General features: G+C 41.2%; 1 protein-coding gene across 1 annotated transcript; it reads right to left on the bottom strand.

Annotated features, from left to right (window-relative positions):
- Positions 1-47: 47 nt before the first annotated feature.
- rspo3 (R-spondin 3) lies at positions 48-13,812 on the bottom strand. Its single transcript, XM_031742743.2, has 6 exons — positions 12,931-13,812; positions 8,991-9,185; positions 8,341-8,484; positions 8,051-8,197; positions 7,723-7,908; positions 48-1,160 (listed from the first exon to the last, which is right to left on the bottom strand). Exons 1-6 carry the CDS (start codon positions 13,025-13,027, stop codon positions 940-942), a joined length of 990 nt encoding a protein of 329 aa, XP_031598603.1. The 5' UTR covers positions 13,028-13,812; the 3' UTR covers positions 48-939.
- Positions 13,813-16,995: the final 3,183 nt, after the last annotated feature.

Here is a 16,995-nt window from a genome sequence, read left to right on the forward strand (position 1 = left end):
TGCACAAGATGAAGGCGAAGGGGCAAAAAAGAGAGATTAAAGCAGTCACAGGTACAAACCCATTATAGTTTTATTTGACATACAAGTGTTTTGGTTCCTAGTCGAACTGTATTGAGAGCTTCTATTTACACAAGTAAAACCAGTGGTAGATTAGATTTATCACTTATCTGAATAAAATTAACATTTCCACCAGACATGCATACATTTGAAACTTTATGACCATAATCCTTTTATTCATACCAAGCGGGTTCCCCTTTAGCTTGGCACACCAGATAGTTTGCTTACAGTGAATATTCTAATGATCTTGCAAATACTGCAAAGATGCAGTTGCCTAACAAGGTAGGTCTCCCTCAGCTGTAGTGATTATGAAGATGTCATGAGATGGAAAGAGCAAAAAAAAAAAAAACCCTCACTTTTTATTTTTTTCTTTACAAAATCTGCACCAAATAAAGAGATCTAAAGAACAGGAACAACAATAATGAGAATTCTTCTACATAATGCTGGAAAATCTACATTCAAAATCCAAGATGCACAATGTTGTACCAGAGCCCTATTAAATAACCATTTCAACAAACGTGTAATGTCTTTGTCTCTCATTACATTTGTCTGACAGTCCTCCACACTGTGACAGACAATTCTCAGTGTTCTGCAGTCCCAACAGCAGTCTCAGCAGTGTCTCCTGGACTTTTCATAAGAGACGTTCTCAGCGGTTGAAGAGGAGCTGAACTCAATAGTGGCTCCAGCCTTTTGGCTGAATGTGCCCCGTCCTGCTTGTGCATAAACAGTATATTCAAATCATACAGGTAGCAGCAACACCCCTGCAGAGAGAGGTTGTGAGGGGGGCAAACAGAGGTGAGGGCGGGGAAGTTCTGGAGCACGAAGGATGGGAAGATGACAGAAGTAAGGTGGTGAGGCATTGGATGTTATCTCTCCTGAGCACTACTGGATAGAGCCGTCTACAGGTGAGACTAGCTCTGTCTCGTGGCCTCTGCGGTGCCTGTGCTCTGTTTTGTTCCTGTTAACAGAATCTTCACGTTCACCCGTGTCTCTCTCCTTCTCTCGTTCCCTTTCTCTCTTCCTCTCCCGCCTCCCCTCCTGATTCTCCTTATCTTTGCGGTTGTTGCGATTCCTTCCTTCTCTCCGCTCATTCTTCTTCCGTCCTGAAAATTAAGAAGATCAAAAAAATTAAGATTTGCAACGTCAGTGGACTGTGGGAGGTGTCAGTAGAAATGACTGCACAAGTATTTTCACAAAGTAATTTGGAATAAAAATATAGTTAAAAACTGCAGTAAATATAGTAAGATGTCAATAATATTTCAAAAGATTGTCCAGCTGGGAAACCTCTGTGTAGTAAGAAATGCCAATTCCAGAAAGTATGCACTTGAAAGTAAAGCACTGTGCACAATTTTCATTTACAGTGCAACATGCTAAGGTTCTCACTAGATGTCAGTGTTTAATCAGTGGTAGCAGCTACACTGTCGGGTCTATCAGCTGTTGCAGCCCTCTCAGTGTGTGATGAGTAGACCTTTGTCCAAAATAGAAAGCCTTTAAATAAACCCCCAATTTATCTGTTCTTGCAACACCATCTCATAAACAAAACAGAGAATTTTGGAATGTTGAAGGTTTATCTCTGCTCGAGCCATAGTTAATAATGATAATAACAAGATCCAGCCGCAGGGAGTTTTGGAGACAGGACCTGCAAGTGAAAGCAGAGGAGGCCCTTTCCTGTTGTTGTACTGCTGCCGCTCATGTGTGAGTGGAACGGAGCAGCACGGCCTGCTCGGCTGTTGGCTGGCCGGTCGGGGATTGTGAAACTGCTGAAGTCGGCAGTAGGCAGAGACACAGGGAGAGGGGAAAGAGAGATAAAGTGGGAGAGAAAACGAGATCCCTGTCTCTCTCCTGTCCGCTTCACGTTCACCCCCCAGCCTTCCTATGCTCATCATCTCCCACTCTGTTCATTAATCAAGGCAGGTGTCTGCTTGGACCAGGGATCAAGTCTGACCCACACATTTTGAGCTTGTGATATGAAGCTCTCTCTGCCAGCTGTGTTTAACCTTCTAGAAATAATGAAAGAACAAGAGGACAGGAGACAGACACCACAGTGAGCGAAAAGTAAGTAAAAAAAAAAGGTAAATGGTAAATGGCCTGTATTTGTATAGCGCTTTTAAAAGAATAAATTATTGCGAAGACAGGTGATTTTAGTGATGGATGGTTGGATAGATGGACGGATGTAGTAATCTGACTCACTGACTCATTCGGGGTATGCCCCCTGTCCTCTGTAAACACAGGAAGTCCCCTTTGCTCTCATTGTTTTCTCTGTCCTGACACCATAACTATTTACAAGTTCAGTGGATTAGTCATACTGTAGCCCCTGTGCTTTTGTCGAGCCAGAAGAGAAACCTAATCCATGCCAGTGTTGAGATGATTACGAGAGTGTTTATCAAACCAACCTGCGTTTGGTTAGTTGGAACAGTTTCTGATGGGCCTTTTGTAAACTGTGTGTTGACATGTGTATAATGGTCCACAAATGGGACACCTTAAGAGGTTTTGGAACATTTTCAGCCGACATTTAGCACATTCCCAAAAGTCAAGTTTTGATGAAAAATATCACAGAGTCTTAAAAGACTTTCAGTGAAGGATTTTTTGGCTGTGGGGAAAACACATGAAACACTTCCAGTAGCGTCATAAAGTGGAACTTGAGCACATGGACCATCAGCTTTCTAAACCACCATGAGTTTAGCTTTTCTTTGCACAAAGACTGGAAGCGATGGGAAACGGCTTTTGCCGAACAATGCAAAGCTTGGTACTTTTTTGGAAATAAACGTGACGTAATCTGTAAATATTTTTTTTCTGTTTGTTTCAGGATTAAAAATGCTTGCTTGCATTATTTGGTGAGGTTCAGAGGCACTAACTGGCAGATTTTTAAACCTTAGGTCAAGTCCTAGGGACCAGAATTTGTCCGGCAAAGACTCCAATCTGGCCCTTTGAAAGGCTCTAAAGAGTACATGGATTTTGAACTTTTAGCTGTATTTTAATAAGTTTTACAGCTTTTCCTATTAATAAAGACCTCCTCCATTGCCATTCAAACTGTGCCAAGGTAGATAAGAAAAGACAGAAAAGCTCCAGTTTTTCTCTCTCTACAACAAAATTTCTATGGTATATAAAAAGAACATTATCTGTGAATTAACCACAAAAAAAGAAAAGAAAAATTTTTTTTTTTTTTTATAAATATAGACAGTCTGGATGATTAGTTAAATATCTTTATGCTGACAGAAATGAGTTTCTTTGATCCAGCCCACTTAAGATCAAAGTGGTGATATAAAATGAGTCTGACATCCCTGCACTAGATGATCAAGTCAGCAAGTTTTTGCACTAAGTGAGCAGTGCCCTGGCATCTTAGCACATAACTGGCATGCTTGACAGTCATATACATTTTGACATAGTGTTAAACCATTAGCAGTAGCTACTCTTTAAGGCTATTCCAGTTGTGGCAACTGCCACAGCTGGGAAGCAATGGAAGCATTTATGATTATATTTGAAACAGACAGGTGTACTGTAAGAGAACAGCTGTAAATCTCTGAGGCCACTCTTTTACCTGTGACTTCTGTTATATGACGTGCATCTGTTGCTGCCTGTATGTCTTATGCTCTGCTCCAGATTTTACCATTTGTATCAAGACTGGACATGCTTTACAAGATTTATGTCCAACACAGTTTAAAAAAAAAGGAGGGTAGGGTTGGGGGGGTAGACATTTCTGGCAAATCTGGATCCAGTAAAAATCTTGCCTGTAACTACTCTCAAATTCAACATAAGACGCCACAGATGACAAACATTTGTCTTTTGTTGTAAGTTTCCTATAATCTATCATTAAGGATCATCTGGAATATATGCAAAAATATGTCAGTTGGCATTTACAGGAGCTTTATAAGGCTCTAAGATTAATGCTACTCTAGTCCAGTAACATGGGATATATAGGTTATAGCTTAGGGAAAGCTGGGCACTGAGGTAATCATATTTTAGAGGAGGGCAGTGCAATCCTATGCGCCACTCTGGAGACACCTCTGTTATCAGGCCATGTTATTCCCTTTGAAATGCCTGCCTGTACATTATAAGTTACTGTAGATCTGCTGAACTGGCTATGATATAACTGCAAGAAATCTGTTACAACATTGTCACAAAGGACAGGATTCAAGAGGGCTTTACTGACTGCATACACAATACTCTGTGTGTGTGTGTGTGTGTGTGTGTGTGTGTGTGTGTGTGTGTGTGTGTGTGTGTGTGTGTGTGTGTGTGTGTGTGTGTGTGTGTGTGTGTGTGTGTGTGTGCATGCGTGTGTGTTTGCTGGAGCAATAAGTGAGCGAGCATGCTACACTAAAAATATCAAAATAAAAAAAACAAACAGAAGTATAGAGTGGGGAAGGAGGAATAAAAATCACAGACCGTATTAGATGACTCTATAACTGTGGTGAGAACAGCAGACAGACAGAGCTCAAATGAGAAAGTAAAGGGGCAGCGAGGGTAAGGGGAGGTTTGTGTCTATGCATGCGAATGTTTAGTGGGGGCACTGTAGGTTTTATGGTGGCACATCCCCTGTGGCAGGCGTTCTGTCGTCCGGGGAGATTTTGGCGAGAGCCAGGCGGGGATTATAGGCTATGGGCTGTCCCACAAGTGGAATGTTGGCTGCATGGTTGGCAGAATGTCATGGGGGGCTGTGGGTGTGTGTAAACCTCCGCCCTCACTGACTGCTTGCTGTTAGTTGGCTCAACTGTCTCTAATATGCATGAGTGTCATTGAGTGTGTATATGCTGGAGTAAAAGGGGGGCTAAGGTCCATCCAGCTACAGTGAGAGTGAGGTGAACTGCAGGCTAATTGAAGGACAAATCAGACATTGCAACTATTGAGAGAGAAGGCAGCAAATGAGGATGTGTATGTCAACATTAATAATTTAGCTCTGAGACTTAGCATGTCTGCTTCCCCACAGCTCTTCTGATTTTATATCACTAATTTAAAAACAGTGCTTAATCAGACCCAAGTGGCATTTGGGATTTTGAAATCATTCTGTAGCTTTGCGGATGTAGGAGCTACAATAGCTGACATCTTTGGAGAACAAAAGCTTTTTTTCCCCCTAATATCAGTCATTTTGAAACAATGCATATGAACTGTGCTCTGATTGGACACATACAATCTATCATGCATACACATATTTTGTATATATTTAAATTTATTTGATTATTTATATTGAAACAGGTTTTAAACAAGTTGCTAAAGTTGTCATTGGGTTAGTTCTTTGTTGCACTGCAGCACGTGACAGTTCAAAGATATACTTAGGCTAAAAAAATGGCTCATGCTCAAGGTAACCATTCATGTTACCTGAATCCTTGTTGCTTGCAGGAGTGGCAAAAGTACAGACATTCTTTACTTAAGTAGAAGTACAGATACTTGTGTTAAAAAGTACTCCAGTTGAAGTACTGATTCAACTTCTTTACTCAAGTAAAAGTGAAAAAGTAAAGTCTCTGAAATGTACTCAAAGAAAGAAAGTAATACGTAGCTGCTTAAAAGACAATTTTGCCATCCATTTTTATGCACAGGTAATAGGACCACAGGTAAATGCCTGGAATGCCAGATTACCTGTCCATTCCTGGGGGCACGTGAGAATGCAAATGTCAGCACGGTTAGATGGGACAGTAAGCAGTCTTTAACCTGCCTGATCTTGATCTAGTACACCTGAGTGTTCACAGACTACCTCCTGCCATGTGCTACATGTGAGAAAGGGTTATTTTTGACAGTTCCCTGGGATGGGTCACGCAACTTCATCTGAAGATTACATGCAAAATTATGAACACTTACCCTGCAAAGTACACAGAAATTTGGACACAAAGTATCACAAGATTTTAGGTTTGCGGCACAGATGAGTGAAAATAAAAGCAAGAAGAATAAGGAGAAAGAAGGGCAATAGTAAAGAAAAAAACACAACAGGGTCAGGCCGAATTGGATGAAATGAGTGAAGGACTCAGTGTTCTAATGTGGAAGAGTAACAGAAGAGGATAGAAGGGGGCGGAGGGGCAAAAGGAGAAAGTGCAAAAGAGGAGAAAAGGATGAGGACAAGAGGAAGGATGTATCAGTGTCAGAGAGCTGTTGGAGGATTACTGGAGGCTCTCTGAAGTCAGACCACTGACCCTCTAGCGTGTGCAGAACGTAAACAGCGGGTAGAGGATGCACCGAGGCAGATAATTAGCTCCCACGCACCAGGGTTTCTCTTGGAGCTGGGGCAACTGGGTTATCCCACAAAGGAGCAAAGTTGATAAGAAGGGTCTGTACTGTGTCTGTGCACAGATCTTTGTTTCTTTCTTTCTTTTTCGTTCTCTCTGTCTCTCTGTACCCCTTTCGTCAGTCTCTGGCTACATCAACAGATCCGTCGACTCTACACTAGAGTCTCGGCACCGACCCCAAATGACTGGGTGCGCTAGCTGGGAGCTTATATGGGGGTCTATGTTTTCTTTGGTTTGTTGGGGGATGATGATGAGGGGATAGATCAGTGAAAAGATACAGATAGCAAATGTGTGAGAGAGAGACAGAGGGCACATTTCACAGTCTGCCTTACAAAGCATGCCAACTCAGTATACTCTCTTCACAAATTACCACTCTGAGTAATGGCTGTGTAGTTATTTCAGTGAGACAATGCTGGTATGTGTGTGTGTGTGTGTGCCTGCATGGAAATGTGAGTGTGTGCATCTATCGCTCTTGCTTGAAATGGAGAATGGCGTATCTATATCTGGAATTGTTTGTGCCTGTGTTGGTTTACATATGTGTGTGTGTGTGTGTGTGTGTGTGTGTGTGTGTGTGTGTGTGTGTGTGTGTGTGTGTGTGTGTGTGTGTGTGTGTGTGTGTGTGTGTGTGTATTGGCAGCTGTGGGGATAAACCAATACTGATCCCCTGGTCGCCGCGTGCCTCCCAGGGGGAGGATGTTGATGTTGAGCTGGCTGTTTCTGCTCCAGAGTCAACTGCTTTTTTGCTGCATCACACACACACACACACACACACACACACACACACACACACACACAGTGTTTGTTCTGTAAGTGTGAGGCCCCAGGGGGCTGGATCTCAGCCTCCTACCCTGTCTGCAATCTGTCATTTAACACTACAGAGCCCAGGCGAAAAAACAACCAGCCGTAGCCACCAACCACCTCAGCAACCACACACACTCAGTACGCACAACACAAGATGATTGTAAATGCACTACAGCTTCGGGTTTAAAAGGGGACGAGCCCGTCTGAAAGCAGTTTGCACTCTATTCATTAGAAATGATCACGCTATCCCCTGTTTACTAGGAGCACAGAAGGCGGTTTTACTGTTTAAAATCCAAAGAGCTCTCGTGGGAAAACACACAGCATAGCCATTGCAACATCACACATGTGTTCTCCCCACTGTCCTCACTCTAGCCACAATGACAGTCCTCTGAGTAAACAGTCGTAGTCCTGAGCGGAAGAACGGCTAGCTCTGGTTGTTCAAGCTTAAGCAGTGTGGTCTGGAATTCATAGAGAATTGAAACCATGCCATGTAGCTCAAATACAATGTTGGCAGTAAGTGTGATGGGTCAGCAGCAATTACCAAAGACAGTGTAATATATAGTAAGCATCTAAGGATTTAAGTTGGGCACATAAGCAGTGCTACTCTGTCACAGCATGTTCTCAGAAATTATGTTTTTTTTGTTTTCTTTACCTGGACATTTCCTCCTCCTGACCATACACTCTCTGATCTCAGAGCCTTCAGGGCAGGGTTTGCCAAAGGGCGACGGGTACTGCATGACCTGCCTTGTGCGGGTCTCCTGGCCCCGCTTGAAGCCACAGGTTCTACCAGATTTAGAGCAGGGGCTCCACTCGCTCCATTCACCCACCTCACAGTGCACTGACAGGAGGAAATTGGGAGAAAGGGAAATATAAGGATGATAAATATTTTGCAAAATTTTGACATGGGGTTACTCGCTTTTTCAAAATGGGTATTTAGCAGACATTTTTCTTTAACATATCCACACTCACACTGGACTGACCTTGCGGTATGCACTCCATGAGTTTGTCATTGGGCTCATAGTCCTCTGGACAGACATGGTGACACATCCCACTGAGCTGGTATAGGCCCGGCCGGCACTGCTTACACGTGTCGCTGCTCACACATGACTCACAGTCTGCAGGACACTCTGCACAGACAAAATGTAATCTGGCATGTAATATGTTTAACGTAGTTCTATATAAACTAGTTCTGCAACCCAAATAAAGTGAAATAAAAGGCAAACTTAAAAAAAATCCCCATGCCTGATTAATGTAAACTCTGAGTACTCACTGAGAATACACTCCCTCTGTGCGTCGCTGCGGACCATGCCCTCAGGGCAGTTCTCCTGGCACTTGCCCAGGTGAAGGTAGAATCCTGCTCGGCAGTGCGTGCAGAAGTTCTTGTTGAAGCAGGAGTCGCACTCCGACCTGCACTCTGACAGAGAAACACAGACCCACCGCCAGCGTTTATTTAAACCATACAAGTTATCGTGTGTGTCCTGCGCGTTAAATATACAGGGTGTCACTGTGTGTGTGTGTATGTGTGTGTGTCAGGCTGGAAAAACAATATAGGACACTGCGGGGAGATTAATGTTTTACAGGCTGGATCGTGATAAATGATTTTAAACAAAGCAACTCTTGATTTCATATAATGTCACCAAAAGGAAACATGCTAACAGGGTCAGTCTCATGTTTTTCACTTGTTCAAGAACATGTAGGCCTGAACTTAATGCCATACTACACTTCACTAGGCAGGGCATATGATTTAATGGCACACACAAAGTCAAGTTACACTTTAAAGACACCATATTTAGCCTGATTATTTCGGTGCTTGTGCTCATTTAAATTTGGATGTTCTCTTTTCATTGGAAATATGCAGTGAGTTAATATATCCATATAAGTTATTTTTTAATTTTTATATTTGCAGTTTATTTGACTCACTTGTACAGGTGTTTCTTTCGGGAGAGCGTGTGCCATAAAAGCCTGGCGGACAGGAAGTCATGCACACCCCGATCTGCTTCATCCCAATCCTCTCCAAATGCATGAAGAAGCGCGGCTTGCAGGAGAGACAGCCATTGTAGTCAGAGCAGGTCAGACAGCCACCCTGCTGGCACCCTGAGCTCACACCAGAGATCGCTGTCGAGAGGAGCGAGTGGACATGTTTCACATTAGATATAGATCTCACACACCAAAATATTAGGATTCTTATTAAAAAAGGAATATTTATGAATAAATATGACATATTTTTCCAGATATTTTAGGGCAACCTTTTGTTTCATCACTCGCAGCTCAAAGTTCTGAGTGCATGTATAACTCATTCCTTCAATGTTCCACCTTATTGTACTGTCTAAAAAGGCAAAAAGAGAGAGAATACCAGTGCTTTTCAAAACTACAGAAGAATGCTTTTCTTACAGAACTTTTTATATCTTTTTATAATTGAGGCAAAACTCACAACAAGCACTTGATATCTGAGTTTTGCATTCTCAAGTTCCTGTCTATGATAGCTTTAAAATCTTGCAGTGATGGTAATAAAACAGGGAATGAAATGAAAATGGAGAAAAGGTTAAAATCCACATCTTTAAGTGTGAGGCCAAAGGTAAATTTAGCTCCACCATGAATTAAATATATTTACAAGGGTTGCATTACAGAAGACAAACCACTTAATGTCACATTAACTTAAAGCCCAGTGCCAATGACAGCAATTTATTCCATGTTTGCAACTCAGTTTATGTGCATAAGTACTGAAGTGTTTAGTTTATGTTGATATATATTTAAGAGTAGAGCTGTCCTCCCCAACTATATACCAGTTTGAGATGATTCACCACACTTTGTCTTCCATGGATGAAAGTACAGGTTGTAGGTTTTAATCATTTTAACTGTATGTTGCAACTTTTGTCACCGGCATGTTTAATGTCTCTCAAATTCCAACATGTTTGCAGCAGCGTGATAGTATTTTAAGTAAACGAATCATAACAAAGGCTAATAGTGACAAATTGTAGAAATATGACTTCTTTGAAAAAACATAACAAAGTCTTGTATAATATTTGCTCTTTGGTGTCTGATTTAAATTGGAGCACAATGAAGAGCGATAAAGTGGACAACCAAAGAGGGGATTTACTGAATACAGCCTGACATGCACACCAGGTCCCAGGCACCTGAGTAGTTCAGTGTTGCTGTCTCCATGAAGACATTGATTAACAGACTTCTTTAAATAATGGCATGTGTAAGTTAATGGGGGGTTTTGAGAAACCCTCTCATGGACAGCTATGTGACAGAAACATATTAATCTATACAAGGAGTGACTCCTGTGGGAGTTATATAGGCAATAAGAGGCTTTGAGAGATTTCCCATGTTTTATATACTTGTTCACCTATGCTGCGCTGCTGCTCCTTTTTGAGACGTGTTGCCATAATCACATATGTCAGGTAAATTAAAAGCAACCCCTGCAAGAACGTCAGGAATTGGTTTTCCTCCCCAGTCTTGGCATTGCATGCCACTGGCTTTCATTGGCCAGCATTTCCAACTCAGGGTTTAGCTGTCAGTTTACCATAGATCATGGATACTTTGTTTGAAATATCCTGACTATCTTTACAACTGCTGTCCATTTGCCCACATGTGTTCCTGCCAAGTTGCCCTGATTCACAGAAGCCTTAAAACACAGGAATTTGGCCTTCCCCTTGCTTTTGCACCAACGAAACCTCAGTTGGACAGTGGTAACTTGCATAACAGCAAGAGTTACACATATAATAAACACATTTGCACACATACACGTTTGTTTTTTGTTTTTTGCAAAAAAACCCCCATTTAATTTCATCCAGTGTGTTACATGCTTACCTTCATGCCTCTCAATTCACCCTGGCTTTACTGTGCACATACTCTGTTGTTAGCCATAAATCAAAGCATCCTCCATGAAGCTGAAACGTCTTCATTAACTATAACTAATATTAATGTAATTCCCACTATTAGCCCGCCCCCTTCGTCTCTGGGTGCATCATCACAGACAGGATGCTCACAGCTTGGGTTCTGTCTCTGTGTGGTGATTTGGACCTGCTAACTGAATGGTCATTGACCCACCCCCACTCACTCTTACCCCCTGCTTTCCCTCTAATGTCTGTACTCATTCACCCTTTCACCAACTAATCCCTCCATCCTCCCTAATATCTGCTTTCTTAGAGGAAGTTGGGATTCATAGAAGGGCCTATCAATTAATGGTTACTGAGTCAGTCTGTAAGAAAGAAGATTAACCTACTCCTTAACACAAAAAACAATTAACATTGGGTCAATATGTCAATATATGCTGGGGTTACAATTTTTTTAATCTTTTTGAGTAAAACAACATATTTTAGTGTATCGTCCTGCACGGAAGTTGTTGACGTTCTCCTTTCATCTCTTTCACACTCTGCTGAGAGGCTCTTTAATATTGTTTAGAGGGAAATAAAACAGTGAAAATATGCGGGGGGTCTAAAGCAATTTGTGTGGTACAAACACACGTTTAAGGGAAAATAATCTACTCATTACATGCCCGATAGATTTGACATCTATCTGGTCCTGTGTGCAGGTCTGAGCTCTGTAATATAACATAAAGAGAAACAGGTGTAGTGAGATCTTTCAGCCCCAGGTGGGAGGGATAAAAACATCACTCCGAAGGTCCATTGTTGTAGATCAGAGACAGTTTTGACCATACTGGCAAGCGATACATGGAATATTCCAGTTATCACCGCTCATCTCAAACAGAGTTAGTCACAGAGCACATCTGGAGACCCTCAATGATAAAGTGTGCGTAGGAAGAACAGAAAAAAAATACTTTATTGATAATTATTTCATAGTGTCATGGAAAAAAGCTGCTCATTGCCCAAGAGAGGAGACATATTGTTGGACCCCAGAGAGATATATGAGAGCTGAAATACCTTCACAGTCAGTGTGGAACTTCTCTGCTGTTTGCTGGAGTCAGTTTTGCATTGACTAACATTTTGCACAATTACAAGAGTTACATTTTGGATTCATATTCACCAGAATCCGATGTACCCTGCGTGATGTGCACCAACAGATTAAAAAAAATCTCCAAAATGTTTTTTTTAAATACTTTTTAATATAAGGCAGCAAATTCACGTAAATCTCACTAAGTATATGAGCTAAAGCTTCATTATTCACCAACCCTGAAACCAAACAAACAACAAACTCCGCGCATGAAATCTGCTCCGCTGACCGCTAGAGAGCGACGGGAACCATGAGACCGAGCGCACAGAGAGGCTGCTGCAGGCTTCAGGTGAATGAATCCAATTAAGGAAACGGGGTTTTAATAGAGAGCTTGAGCCGCTCACCCAGTCCATGCATGGGCGAAATAAATACATTTATTTATTTATTTTTTTAACGGAAATACCAGTTTTCCAAATTAAGCAAACATACATAACATTAAACTCCATTGCAGAAATTAGAGTTGGGAGTGTGGATGTTGGTAATGTGTTGTTGTTGTTTTAAGTATTTTGTTTTTATCTATTTATTTATTTTTTAATTCTTGCTTTTATTACAGAAAAATGAAATGTCACCTGAACTTTTATTTGATGATGTTTTGATTGGTGATCACTTTAAAAGCGCATCAGGAGGATTGTTTGATAACTTTCATATCTGCCAATTTATTACACGGCACAAAATTAATGTCACCGATTAAAAAATCTGACCAAAGACTAAATATTGGAAGATTTGTTTTAATGGCAACAGAATGTACGATGCAGATCTTGGTAACTTCGACTGAAATCGGTCAATAAATATTGTTGAGCATAAGCTGAAATTAAGTGAATATCAATTAAAAACGAGAAGAAATAATACACAAGCCTAATAATAGGACTTTGTGGCGGGGAACGGCAAACAGGACTTTACTCACGTTTATGTTGCCGGTGCCTGGAGCTGCTGTGCTGCTGACAACCAATGTAATCCATGCAGTGCAAGATGATCAAAACAAAGGAGAGTTGTAATTGCATAGTAGCCCAGAGGTGAGACTCGTAAAGCCAATGTCAATGTTCGCCAAAACACTTATTAATAAGATTCCGTTTTCTGTCCCCAGACGAAGACAGAGGCGGGATTGCAGGTAATTCCTAGATACAGCGGGACCCCCAGCAATGTGGTGATATGTGGTGATGGTAATGTACAGTGGCCCAATGATGCCTGGGCCGCTTAGACAGTAACATCCTGGATAAGGTCCACATATGTGCCAAGAAAGCCAGACTGAGTTAGGGATCCGTTATCCTTGTAGTAATAAAGAACATCCCCCCCAACAAAAAACCCCCAAACAAAAACCAAACAACCACGCCAAAAAGATGGATTTTCATCCGTTGCGAGGAGGAGAAAAGCAGAATCAAACATCAGTGAAGGTCGCAAAGAAAAATAGAATGATTGATGAAGCTTTATCGTGACTCTCGAGAAGTTTGAGGGATTAAATCCATTTGTGGAACTCCAAATGAACCTTTCCCTCCCTCTCCAAGTCTTTCTCAGAAGAGATGCGCCGTGCGTCCCGGTGTACAGACTGCGCTAATATGCCGAGGGTCTCGGCTTCATCTGACCATCAGCTGACGTAAAAGCCACTACGGGACCAACAACAGAAAAAACAAATTAAGTTTTTACGTTAAACAGCTCGCGTTGCTCTAGCTACCAAGCGCACACCTCCTCCTTCTCGCTGAGCTACAACTGAACCAAAGTAAATCTCCACAGTTTCAGCGCTTTTCTGCTTTGCGTGCAGGACCCATTCACTTCCCTCAGCCCGCTGATGAATTCATGAATGAATCTAATTTCTCTCTCTCTCTAATCGATTTTTGAAGATGTTTTGCTTTCTGACATTCTTTCTCTCAGTTTTTCTCCGAAGCTTGGGACAAAAAAAATCAGGGTATGCCCTCTAAATAAACTTTTGAGTTCAGAGAGAGAGAGAGAGAGAGAGAGAGAAGAGAGAGAGTTTTTTATCGGATTTCGTCCTTGAAGAGAAATCTTAGCCATGTTTCCAGTAAGAGCTTAAAGAGTGGATGGCCAATATTGAATACTACGCCTCAGAGAGAACCTTGTTTTTTCAGCGAGGGTTTAGTAATGTGAGCTGTTGCTTCTCTGTGATTCCTATTTGGTTTTGCTGTGAAGCTTTGGATGATCATTACTGAATTGTTAAACGATGTAATCAGATGTATACTTGAGTTTTGCTAAATCTTTAGTGCAAATTAATTTCTGTTGGATAAGCAGAAGAAAATGATAGAAGAATGAATGAATCGATGGGTAATTTCTACATCTCATAAAGGAGGTATTTCCCATCCTAAATGATATAATAAAACATAAGTGCCGATGTTTTTGAAGATGTTTTGCTTTGGCTGACATTCTTTGGACAAATTCAAATCAAAACAGTTTTTCTCCCACTGAAGTGACATTTTAAAGTCACTCCAGTCATACTGAAGTCTGCTGAGTACGTATCTGCCACAGACTGTTATTTCATGCATTTGAAGCGTTGTGAGATTGCCTCCTCGGCTGTAATTGGTTGAATGAGGCAAGTGGTGCCAAATGGTCTCTGAAGTCTGCTAACTTTCACAGACTGTTATTTCATGCATTTGAAGCGTTGTGAGATTGCTTGAATGAGGCAAGTGGTGCCAAATGGTCTCATAACTTTCTTGATAAATGCAACCTTTTTTTGCAGTAGCATCTCACTGTATTGCCTCTAGAGGGAGTTCCATAAAAGCTTGTGGCACAGATTCTGCACAGACAAGCAGGGGGATCAGTAGGTTATGGGGAACTTTACACTTGACCTTTGTTTGATGAGTCACAGTGTTTTTTCTATTTATACAATGTAGAAGATCATTCAAGAGAATAACAACAAAGTTTAAAATAGACATGTAACCCAAGAATAATATTCAAATCTTGTTTTGGCCTCAAATTATTTTACATCAAGGAAATATAAATACACTATCAGTCAGTGATACATATGTCGGGACGACCTAAGCACGCAGACGCAGTTAATGCAGGTTTAGACATTTGGGTGATAAATTCTGTTAAATGGATGGACTTTGTGATTTACCTCTACGTTTAGTGAACTACAGCCTCTGGAGACCAGAGCAGAGCAGTGGAAAGGGCAGCTGAAGCTTCATTTGTCTAACTAGTGTGTTGATGTTTAGGGGGAACAGTATCCACGAGTACAGTGCTTTTCCTCCCTGTGGCTTCTGGTCTTTCATCAGTCACTGTGCTGAGGAAAGCAATACAAACACAGTGTGGACTAGTTCTTTATAGCAATACTTCCCTGTTTGCCTGTCTGTACTAACTCAGGACCAGGACAGTGAGACATAACAAAGATTGATGCATTGTTTTAAACCCTTTCACCTCCACCGAGGCGGACTCCTGGATCCAAACTTTGCCACAGATGCGTTAATGTGGAACATGTGACTCTAATACACACATTTCTGTCTTCTTGCCTTCCTTTTTGTAAACTGGTGTGTCTTTGAGCAGCGGCATAGTAACGCCTTTGTTAAACTTTGTCAGACTATGAAATGTAATCTTGTGCGTCTCTCTTCCATGATTTTGCAAAAAAAAAGGGGGGGGGGGTGTTGCAAAATCATTCAGATACAATGTTATGAAAAATTATGAAATTTGCCACCTTGCTTCCTTTAGTCCCATCAGTTTGGTATAAGGGATATAGAAGAATAATGCTGGTCTTTGTGTGCCAGTCTGAGCAAGCCCATGGGAATAGGCACGTGTGTGTATGTGTGTTTGTGCGGGTGTGTATGTGGCACTGGGGTGTGGAAGGTTAAGGTCACTTGGTCAGTCCCTGTGACCATCCAGTGAGAGAATCACTCGACACCTGTAAATGAAGTCAGGCAGGTGCACAAACCCTCTCGACCAGCGATGGATGTACGCGACAAGATTTTTTTTTCTTTTTAATACCACATCCAGTCCTATTTTAGCCTTAATCCATTTTAGGCATTGTACGAGGCTTTGTACCATTATACATGATGACACAGAGTCTGGCACAAATTAATGTTAACATAAAGAACTTTTAAATTCCCAGCTGTTGCTTCTGGTGTTTTGTTTAATAACATGGGCCTAATCCTGACTAGAATATATTGAGACTGGGTGGATCTGTGGAGCATTACATTCTGATCTTATAGTCTCGTAAAATATTTGCTTCCAGTATGTTAACTGCAAAAAATAAATTTGGTACACAGTGGATGGGATCAGTTGTTGAACCTGCTGCCTGTCATCCAGCCTTCCCTAAACAATTAAGCCACAGCCATCAAATGTTCTTTTTGTTGATCTTATTTCTTTCAAAATGAAAAGACATTTTGAAAGAAACACATGCAGACACTTATAAACTTGAAATTAGCATCAATATGGATTTATGTAACCACCAAAAATGAAACAATAAAACTTGCTCTCCTTTTGGTTCTGTTTTGGTTTCTATTACCACCTGAGTGAGATATCTGGTTCTTCTCTGCATTTACCGGCTAGTTGTTAACTTTATCTGTTTTCATGTTGGGCAACCCACCAGTTTTGAATATAATCTGCCTGTAATCGGCCATGCACGGCCTACCAGTAATCTGTATCACATCATTCAGTACTGAAATAGTGTAAAAGTCGGTGTGTTTTCACAACAATATTGGCGACTAGGATAGTGGTGTAGTGATTAGCTCTGTCATCTTACAGCAAGAAGGTGCAGGGTTTGTATCCACTGGCCAATGATTGTCTCTCTTTCTTTAATAACACATAATGTGTGTTGCTCTCTATTTGTTACTTATTACAACAGGTGATGACCCAAGTTAGAGTGGGATACCTACTGGTAATGAGTGTGGGGCTATAACAACTAATCATGGCAACTTGATGGGCTAATAACACATCAATCAGGTGAGGTGACGTGGGCAAAATATAGCTGATTTATCATTTTTTAATCACTCTTCTGTTGTTGATTCTAATCTTGTTCCTAAAAATATTC

The sequence above is a fragment of the Oreochromis aureus genome, linkage group 11, assembly GCF_013358895.1.
Source record: "Oreochromis aureus strain Israel breed Guangdong linkage group 11, ZZ_aureus, whole genome shotgun sequence".
NCBI lineage: Eukaryota > Metazoa > Chordata > Actinopteri > Cichliformes > Cichlidae > Oreochromis > Oreochromis aureus.

Bases quoted from the DNA above. Each gene is read 5' to 3' on its own strand.
- rspo3 (XM_031742743.2), bottom strand. From the start codon at position 13,027: ATGCAATTACAACTCTCCTTTGTTTTGATCATCTTGCACTGCATGGAT. The intron at 8,485-8,990 runs GTGAGTCAAATA...TTTCTCTGTCAG, and splicing joins CGAAAGAAACACCTGTACAA to AGTGCAGGTCGGAGTGCGAC. The intron at 8,198-8,340 runs GTGAGTACTCAG...TTGTCTGTGCAG, and splicing joins ACAGAGGGAGTGTATTCTCA to AGTGTCCTGCAGACTGTGAG.